The sequence below is a fragment of the Canis lupus genome, chromosome 1 (assembly GCF_003254725.2).
Source record: "Canis lupus dingo isolate Sandy chromosome 1, ASM325472v2, whole genome shotgun sequence".
In the NCBI taxonomy this organism is placed as follows: Eukaryota; Metazoa; Chordata; class Mammalia; order Carnivora; family Canidae; genus Canis; species Canis lupus.
In genome coordinates, this window is record NC_064243.1 from 105,664,431 (window position 1) to 105,673,858 (window position 9,428).

Genomic DNA, 9,428 nt, shown 5'->3' on the forward strand with positions numbered 1-9,428 from the left:
CACCCAGCTCTGAGGGCATTTGGAAGTGTTTGGGCAGATCATGCCTGGGTAGCATTTTGCATGGTTCCTGGCACAGAAGTGGTAATTATTGTTATGATTCTTAAGCAGGTGAGGTTGCAGGACAAGTTGGGGGTGGGGGCTGGGCAGGGAGCGAGCAGAGCATTCCAGGTAGGAAACCCGCCTGCAAATCTGGGAGGGGAGAGATGGCGCAGAAGAATGGCAGGATGTTCAAAGAATTAGAGGGTGGAGGGCGTGGCCAGAGTGGGTGGGTCTGAAAGGGCCCTTAGATGTCTCTTGAGGGCACAGGGGAGCCACAGGAGGGGCAGGGACAGAAAGGGTTTAAGTGTGGATCCATAGGCTGGCAGAGGCTGGAGGGAGGAGGCTGGAGGAGAGGATGGGATCTGTGCTGGGGTCTGGCCAGTGGGAATGGAGAGGAAGGGGCAGAGGAGGGGGAAGAGAGGAGGGAAGAAGTCTTCCCAACCTGTGCATAGATGTGGAATGGCACTTGAGATGGAGAGCCCAGGAAGGGGTTGTATTGGAGGGAAGATGCTGAGTTTAGTGGGATGCAGGGCATTTGAGGCCGTGGGGGGCACAGAGATGCAACTCTAGGTCTCAGGAGAGGGTGGGAGACAACGAATTGAGACATATTCTGAGAGCAGCAGGGAGCCATAGGAGGAGTTGAAGCATTTGGGCAATTGCAGGTATCTGAGGCTGCAGGGAGGACAGAGTAGACTGAAAGCCAGAGGGTGGGGAGAAGGAAGGATGAACTGAGGCCAAGGCCATCAGAAGTGGGGCTCTCCAAAGGGTCACCTCACCCTCCTCCAAGAAGTCTTCCTGGCTTCTCTTCCCCATGGGTTTGCTACCCCATTTCCGCTGGGACTCAGCAGCTTTCACTATCTTCACCCTGGGTGTGGGGAGTGCAGGGGTCATATGGGACCAACTGATGAGGACCAGTCAGGTGGGGTGGCTGGCTCTGCCACTAGATTGGGGTTGGGGGATCCTGGCACCGCCCACTGGGTCTGGCTTCCTTCCCCGCCCAGGAAGCTACCAGTCCTGTCAGACTTGTTGACCAGGGAGGCACTGGAGTCTCGCTCCAGTGTCTTCACAGGTGCAGCCAGCACCATGGACACCTCATGGGCTCTGCTGCTCTTCCTGTTTCTGGGTAAGTCCCCTGCTCAGCCCCTTCCCACCTGTTCCCCTTCTCGGGACCTCCTCAACACCCTCCCCTCCTCTCCTTGCAGCCTCCTGGAAGAGAGGTCCTCACCCATGGAGCCTCTTCTGGAGTTCAGCAAACCAATTTCTCCTTGGACTCAGAAAGCTCTTCCCAGGGCCCAGGTTCAAAAGTCTCCTACATCAACCCCCCCAGCTGGAAACTTCCAGATCAGTTTCCAGGTTCAAATGCCACGGTTGCTATCCCTCATCCCAAATGGTTTTCCGAGGCCTCAAATTTTAACGATGTGCCTAGGTCCGTCTGGTCAAATGTTTCTGCTGAGGGCCAAAAGTTGAGCCTGGATCCTACCTTCTCTGAAATCCCTGATTCTGAAGTATTTTCTGATATCTTGGGTTCTCAAGTTCCTGCCAAAGACTCAGAGCCCTCCTCTGTTAAGACCCCAGCTTTGAACATTTCAGCTCCGGTCCCAGCTACTGAAGTACTTATTGAGACCCCAGGTTCAAAAGCCTCCCCTGAGGATCATGATCTTGAAATCTCTGCCCAGAAACCTGAGTCCAAAGTAATTGCAGGAGCCCAGCCAGGGGAAAGCTTCCCCCAGCAGGTGGGGAGGCCTCTTTCGGTGCTAGTGGGGACCACCATCCAGCTTCCTCTAGTTCCAATTCCCAGCCCTGGCCCTCCTGCTCCTCTGGTTGTCTGGCGCCGTGGCTCCAAGGTGCTGGCTGCAGGAGGCCTGGGGCCAGGGGCGCCCCTGATCAGCTTGGACCCTGCTTACCGAGACCGCTTACGATTTGACCAGGCCCAAGGGGGCCTGGAACTTGCTTCTGCCGGGCTGGAGGATGCTGGTCTCTACACTGCTGAGGTTATCCGGGCTGGGGTTTCCCGGCAGATTCGGGAGTTCACGGTGGGTGTGTATGGTAAGTGGGCACCGAGGCTCAGAGTGCAGGCTGCAGGGTCTGCTGTGCCAGACCTTTGGGCAGGTGGCTGCTGTCCATGTTTTCTCCCTTGATGAAGGGGTCCTTTGACAGGGGAGAGAGCACTTCTAGGTTGGAGGGATAAGAGGGGCTGGGGGTCAAGACAGGAGTTCTTGAGGGGAGGTGGCCCTGGGGATCAAGACCCCTGGGTGCTTGGAATCCTGAGTCTCTGAGAGGACAGAGTGGGGGACTCAGACTTATGGGTCTGGGAGGGGGAGGACCCCTAGGGCTGGGCCTCAAAGTCTTGGGTGGGAGGAGTGAAGGCTGAGGTCTGGAGTCCTGGATCTAGGGGACCAGGGGGCCAGAGACCAGGTCCTGAGTCTGCTCCCTTCTCCAGAGCCCCTGCCCCAGCTGTCGGTGCAGCCCCACACCCCCGAGACAGAGGAGGGGGCGGCCGAGCTCCGGCTGCGCTGCCTGGGGTGGGGGCCTGGTCGTGGAGAGCTGAGCTGGAGCCAGGACGGACGCACCCTGGAGGCGACAGACCGTGAGGGAGCGGAACCACCCCGGATCCGCACAGAGGGCGACCAGCTGCTCATCATGCGTCCCGTGCGCAGCGACCAGGCCCGGTACACCTGTCGCGTCCGCAGCCCTTTCGGCCACACCGAGGCTGCGGCCGACGTCAGAGTCTTCTGTGAGTGTGGGTGTGCCTCGGGTTCGGGTCCGCGATCTGGGAGCTCAGGTTCCTGAGTCCCTGGGGCGGAGGGGGGTTGGAGGTCCAGCGCCCCGGGGTTGTGGCGGGGTCCCGGGTAACCCCGCCCCTCCTGGTCCGGACCCTTTCCTCCGTCCAGACGGCCCGGATGCGCCGGTCATCAAGATCTCCTCGGACCGCGACGCCGCCCCCGCCCTCTTTGTCACTGCGGGCAGCAACGTGACCCTGCGCTGCACCGCCGCCTCGCGGCCGCCCGCCGACATCGCGTGGAGCCTGGCCGACCCGGCCGAGGCCGCGGTGCCCGCCGGCCCGCGTCTCCTGCTGCCCGCGGTCGGCCCGGGCCACGCCGGCACCTACGCCTGCCTTGCGGCGAACCCGCGCACTGGCCGCCGCCGCCGCTCTCTGCTCAACCTCACGGTGGCGGGTGAACGCGGTGGGGGCGGGGTGGAGTGGGGAGCCTGTGGGCGGGGCCTCCCCGTAGAAGGGGCGGGTGCCGGGGAAGGGGCGGGCCAACAGGGGCCCGAGGGACTGGGCCGGTGGGGCGGGAAGGCCAGGGAGGGCACGGGGCCAGCGTTAATAGGGCAGAGTTTCCTGGGCAGGAGTCTCAACAAATTAAGCAGAGCGTCGGATGGCAAGAGTGGAGGCCAGAAAGGGAAGGGGCTTAGGGCGCTTGAGCCAGTAAGTGGGATCAGCAAATAAATTGCCTGGGAGTTAAGTCATAAGAAAAGGGGGCTGGATCATTCTAGAAATGGGCGGATTGGTCTTAGAAGAGGGACTGAGCGCACCAGGAGGGGCGCAGAGGTCTGGCTGAAGGCGCTGAGTAACTTGGTGGAGGGGGCGGGACTGGGAAGAAAGGGGCGGGGTTATGTTTGCAAGGAAAGAAATCCGTGCAGAAATGTAGTTTCCTTAGGAAAGAGGTGCGGTCAGGGGTCTGCAGCTGCCCACTCAGCCCGGAAGTTTCTGGGAGAGTGAGCTGGGGTGACAGGAGAATGGGGCGCGGACGGCGCCTACGGGGCGGGGCCAGGTGCCGAAGGGTTGGTGTGCGGCGCGGAGAGGCGGGGCTGGAGGGCTGAGCGGAGGGAGAGAGGCTGACCCCTGCATCTCCCTCCGCCCCACAGATCTGCCTCCCGGGTCCCCGCAGTGTTCAGTCGAAGGCGGTCCAGGGGACCGCAGCCTGCGCTTCCGCTGCGCGTGGCCCGGCGGGGTCCCCGCCGCCTCCCTGCAGTTCCAGGGTCTCCCCGAAGGCGTCCGCGCGGGGCCGGTGGCCTCTGCGCTCCTGGCAGCGGTCCCCGCCCACCCCCGGCTCAGCGGCGTCCCGGTCACCTGCCTTGCCCGCCACCTGATGACCACGCGCACCTGCACTGTCACCCCGGGTGAGAGCCGGTGGGACTCCTCTCCTGTTTCCTGAGGGGGGGGGGGGAGGGCGGTATTTCTTAGCTCCTTTAGGAAATGAGAAAGGCAGACTCGAAACTCCCGGAAAAGAGAGTTCCTGTGTCTTAAACCCTACAGAAGGACTAAGGTTTTCCCATACCTCAAACAGGAGAAGGGCCACAATTTCTTTCCTGGATCCAGGAAGAGACACCTTCCTACGTGTCCAGTGCAATAAATGGTTGAGAATAATACGAGTTCCGCAGTCTAGAACCTGGCTGCTAGTATGTATGTAATAAGTCGTCTTTATTAAAGAAATCATAATGGTGATTGAATGAGAGAGTGAGTGAATGGGCAGTGCTTCCTTGTTTGGCTAGAGTGCTGGGGTCTCACAGCAATTTACTTCACCAAAGGGCGCAGGACTTGGTCTCCCATTCCAGGGGAAGGTCTTGACTCAGCTGGGTTTCTTCTACCTGCAGAGGCCCCTCGGGAAGTGCTGCTGCATCCCACAGTGGAGGAAACACGGTCAGGGGAGGTGGAGGTGGTGCTGCAGGCCACTGGCTGCCCTCCACCATCGAGAGCCTCTTGGGCCCGGGCAGGGCAGCCTGTGGCCCCAGGAGGTGGGAGTCGCCTGCGGCTCAGCCAAGATGGGCGCAGGCTCCTCATTAGCAACTTCAGTCTGGACTGGGACCTGGGAAATTACTCCGTGTTGTGCAGCGGGGCGCTGGGTGCTGGGGGCAACCAGATCACTCTCACTGGTGAGTCCATCCTTTCCCAGAACCTCCAGCCTTCTCTTCCCTCCCACTCGGTCCCCAGCTCCTTTTGCCTCAGACCCAAGAGTCCAGCCCCTCAGTCCCTTGCTCTTGTAGGCCTAGAAGGCTCCCCAGGAGACCCTCAGGACCTATGAGCCCAGGTCCAGAGCCCCCTTCCCTCTCCCCTCTAGGACCCATAAATCTAGCCTTCACCTTAATCTCCTCAGGACCTTCCATCTCCTCATGGAGGCTGCAGAGAGCCCAGGATGCAGCAGTGCTTACTTGGGATGTGGAACGTGGGGCCCTGATCAGTGATTTTGAGATCCAGGCACAAAGAGAAGGCCCTGACCTGGGTCGAGCCACTACCTACAAGGACTGGATTTCTCTGCTCACCCTGGGGCCTCAGGAGCGGTCAGCCGTGGTACCCCTTCCCCGTCGGAACCCTGGCACCTGGGTCTTCCGTGTCCTGCCCATGCTGGGGGGCCAGCCAGGGACTCCATCACAGAGCCGAGTGTACCAGGCCAGTGAGTTGGGGCTACTGGAGCCTTTTCCTGGGCTGTCTCCTCAGTTTGTTGCATTGTATCCCGCTTGTCTGCTTGTATCCATTTTCTGGGGCTAGTGTAAGAAAGTGGCTTGGACCCAACAGAAATGTATTCTCGCCCAATTCTGGAGGCCAGAAGTCGGAAATCAAGGTGTCAGTGCTCCCTCTGAGGGAAATTGGGACCATGCTCCCTCTGAGACTTGGGGTAGACTCTTTGTCACCTCATCCAGCTTCTGATAGTGGCCATCAATCCTTGGCTTATAGCTGCATCACTGTGATCTTTGCCTCTAGCTTTCCACAGCTACCTCCTCCCTGTGTGTGTGTCTCTGTCTTCTTTTTTCTTTTTAAATTTATTTATTTATTTATGAGAGACACACAGAGAGAGTCAGAGACATAGGCAGAGGGAGAAGTAGGCTCCCTACAGGGAGCTCGATGTGGGACTTGATCCTGGATCTCTGGGATCATGCCCTGAGCTGAAGGCAGACACTCAATTGCTAAGCCACCCAGGTGTCCCTCTGTCTTCTTCTTGTAAGGACTCTAGTCATATTGGGTTACGGCTCATCCTAATGATCTCATCTTGAGTTGATTGGTTGAGATGTGTCTCCTCCTGAAAAGATATATTACGTTTTAACTCTCTGTGCCTGTGAATGTGAACTTATATGGAAACAGATTCTTTGTAGAAGATTGACTCTATTTCTATGTTAGCACATTACTTCTGGCATAGCACACTTACTTTCTTTTTAGTGCCACCTGTAATTGTTATTAATTTGGGTGTTCATTTCTGATTTCCCTAAAAATTAATCCCCCTGACAGTAGATATCCGGGTTTGCTCATCAGTGGATCATTACCATCCGGTAGAATGCCGGACGCACCACAGTGATTTAGTAGATGCAAAATGAATTGGGAGTCTGGGATCCCAAATTCCCGAGTTCCAAAATAGGAAACTTGGGTCCAGCCCTGGCTCCTGCTTCCTTATCCTCCATCTCTTTGTCTCTTCCAGGTCCCCCCCTGGGCTCTGGGGCCATTGCTGGCATCGTCCTGGGTTCCCTACTGGGCCTGGCCCTCCTAGCATTGCTTCTCTACAAGTGCATCCGCTGCCTGTGCAGTTTTAGGGGTAAGTGAGGGGCCCACTGACTGAACCAGTCAACCCAGTCATAGATCATTCACTCTGTCTTCTACCATTATCAGCCAATCAGAGTAAGGCTCCGCCCCTCAGCCCAGCTTCCCTGGTCATTGGCTGGGTTGGAATGTTGGAACAGCCAATCACGGTTTCTGTTTCTCTTCCTTCTCTTTCCAGAAGACACTCTTAAGAAAAACAAGTGTCCTCCCTCCTTGACCCCTGTGGTTCCCCCACCGGAAAAAAAGATGCAGAGCATAACCCCAGTGCAGACCCCACAGCCTCTGCCCTTCAAAGTGCCGCTGGAGGACCCTAGCCCAAACAGGGCCCACCAGGTGAGTGTAGGTGCCCCAATGTCCTTCTGGAAAGGGCATGGAACTTCCTGTGTTTTATTTTATTTATTTATTTATTTATTTATTTATTTATTTATTTATTTATTTATTTTAAAAGGTTTTACTTATTTATTCATGAGAGACACAGAGAGAGGCAGAGACATAGGCAGAGAAGAAGCAGGCTTCCTGTGGAGAGCCTGATGCAGTACTCCATCCCAGGACCCCAGGATCACGACCTAAGCCAAAAGCAGATGCTCAATCACTGAGCCACCCAGGTGCCCCCTTCCTGTGTATTAATCAGGGAGCGAAGACGGTCTGAGTCTTCTTCTAGCTTTACTTGTTGATTTACAATGTCGGTAAAATCCCCCCTCTTTTAAAAAATACATAAAAATTGGACAGGAATTCCCATCCAATTTTTGTTATATTAAGAGTGAAATTCCAGTTTTAGGGATGCTTGGGTGGCTCAGCAATTTGGTGTCTGCCTTTGGCTCAGGACGTGACCCCGGCGTCCTGGGATTGAGTCTCGCATCGGGCTCCTTGTGTGGAGCCTGCTTCTCCCTCTGCCTGTGTCTCTGCCTCTCTCTCTCTCTGTGTCTCTCATAAATAAATAAAATCTTTAAAAAAAAAATTCCAGTTTTGGAGGAAAAATACCTTATTCTTTTCCATAGCAATTGGCAAATTTCCCTTTTCTATCAGATGTGGGATGGAATATCTTCCCCATAAAAGCTGGGTTGTTGCTTGTCTTATCTCTCCCAAGGGTAGGTGGACATTTTTTCCTTTGGTAAATGGAGGTAACCTGGTTAATGTCCAACTGGTGTGAGCTCGCCCTAGAAAAGCATAAGTTGTGTCACATTCAGGGTAACCCCTGAGATGGTCCCCTTCCCTTCCTTTCTCTTCCAGGTCACTGGCCCCAGTCCAGTCATCTCTCCGGGTGGGGGCCTAAGGACTGTTCGGGCAGCCACACAGGTGTGACGGGGCCCACTCTGCACAGGACTTTTTGGTAGGACCTCCTGTTTCACCCCGACAGCAGGCAGGGCCTTCCTGCCCTGCTGAGATTGAAAACTGGCTATAGAGCATGAGACTTCTAGTCTCCCTGTCAGCACAGAAGACTCTACTCATATTTGTGCAACTAAGGAGCTGTGGTTCCCAGGCTAGGAGATACTCCTTGCTGATGTACCAGTGTGATTTGCACAACCTCCAAGCAGGCAGGACGTACAGGCTTGGTGGTGAACAGGCAGGACTTGTCCTTGCTGTTCCGAGCCCCAGAGAGGGCCCTCCCTCATTCTCTCAGAAGATCTTCCTATGTCCATTTGTCTCCTCCAGGCCATTCCCCATCCGGTACCCAGAGTCTTCATCTTTAAAACAGCCCAGATCACATCCACTTCTCTTTGAACCCTTCTATGGCTGCCAATTGCCCTTCAGATATTGTCCTGATTCCTCACTGTGATTTTCAAAGCCTTGTGGTTTGGCTTCTGTTGGCCTCTGACCTTCCCTTCCAGTCCTTTCACTCCTGCTACTCAGAATTAACAACAGATTTTCTGTCCACACAGCTCTAGATTGCCTCCAGGGCTTTGCCTCAGAGTTTGCTTTGCCTAGAACACCACTCTTTGCCCTGGGTCGTCCACTTCTCACGTATAATGGGAACTGAGATACAGTGATTTATAGGACATGTATATTTGATTATCATTTGGTTTCTCAGATAGATTTGGTCTTGATCCATAGTTCTTGAAAACGGTTCAGAGCCATAAAGGTGAAATGAGTGTCTTATTATTAATGGAGGTGACTTTTTGGGTTGCACCCAAAGGCAGGACTGGTTGCCTGGAGGACCAAACCTGTGATTAGAGGATTGGAAATTTCAGTTCTACACGCTCCCCACCCCCACCTCCAGGAGGAGGAGGGACTGGATGTTGAATCAACCAATGGCCAGTGGCGTAGTCAATCATGACTGTAAAATGAAGCCTACGAACAAACCCCAGAGGACAGCTCTTTGACCCATTTCAGCAGAGCTTCTATGCTGGGGGAACCAGAATGCCCCCATGTACCACTAAACTGGGTCCCCAGGCCCCACAACGACAGAGATTCCTTTGGGAGCTTGCCCTGTGTATCTCTTCATCTGGCTGTTGGTTTATATCCTTTCTCATGTCCTTTAATAAAATGTTAAATGTAACTAAGTGTTTCCCTGAGTTCTGCTTGCCAGTCTAGCAAAATAATCAAATTCAAGGAAGAGGTCTTTGGAACCTCCAGCCTGTAGCCAGTCAGTCAGAAGCATGGGTAGCAGTTTGGGGCTTGCAGTTAGTGTCTGATGTGGGGAATAGGGGTGGCAGTTTTGTAGGGCTGCATCCTTCACCTGTAGAATTTCATGCTATCTTTGGGTAGACAAGTCAGAATGGAGTTGAATTCTCAGACACCAGCAGGCATCTGACAATTGCTTGTTGTTGTTGTTGGGGGGGTGCGGAGAATATTAGAACATTCCTTTAATGTTGGAATCAGGTGCAGAAACCCTAAAAAAGTAACCATTACCAGCTTG

The 9,428-nt window shown here is 55.0% G+C and overlaps 1 protein-coding gene across 1 annotated transcript; it reads left to right on the forward strand.

The window, feature by feature from the left end:
• The first annotated feature begins 203 nt into the window (after positions 1–203).
• On the forward strand, positions 204–9,056 carry VSIG10L (V-set and immunoglobulin domain containing 10 like). The gene is made up of 10 exons (XM_049109403.1): positions 204–261; positions 1,168–2,085; positions 2,480–2,773; positions 2,931–3,215; positions 3,910–4,164; positions 4,639–4,917; positions 5,139–5,435; positions 6,453–6,566; positions 6,750–6,904; positions 7,802–9,056. The coding sequence occupies exons 1-10, from the start codon at positions 204–206 to the stop codon at positions 7,871–7,873; spliced, it is 2,727 nt and encodes a 908-aa protein (XP_048965360.1). The 3' UTR covers positions 7,874–9,056.
• The last annotated feature ends 372 nt before the right edge of the window (positions 9,057–9,428 follow it).

Bases quoted from the DNA above. Each gene is read 5' to 3' on its own strand.
- VSIG10L (XM_049109403.1), top strand. From the start codon at position 204: ATGGCGCAGAAGAATGGCAGGATGTTCAAAGAATTAGAGGGTGGAGGG. The intron at 2,774-2,930 runs GTGAGTGTGGGT...TCCTCCGTCCAG, and splicing joins GGCCGACGTCAGAGTCTTCT to ACGGCCCGGATGCGCCGGTC. The intron at 6,567-6,749 runs GTAAGTGAGGGG...TTCTCTTTCCAG, and splicing joins CTGCCTGTGCAGTTTTAGGG to AAGACACTCTTAAGAAAAAC.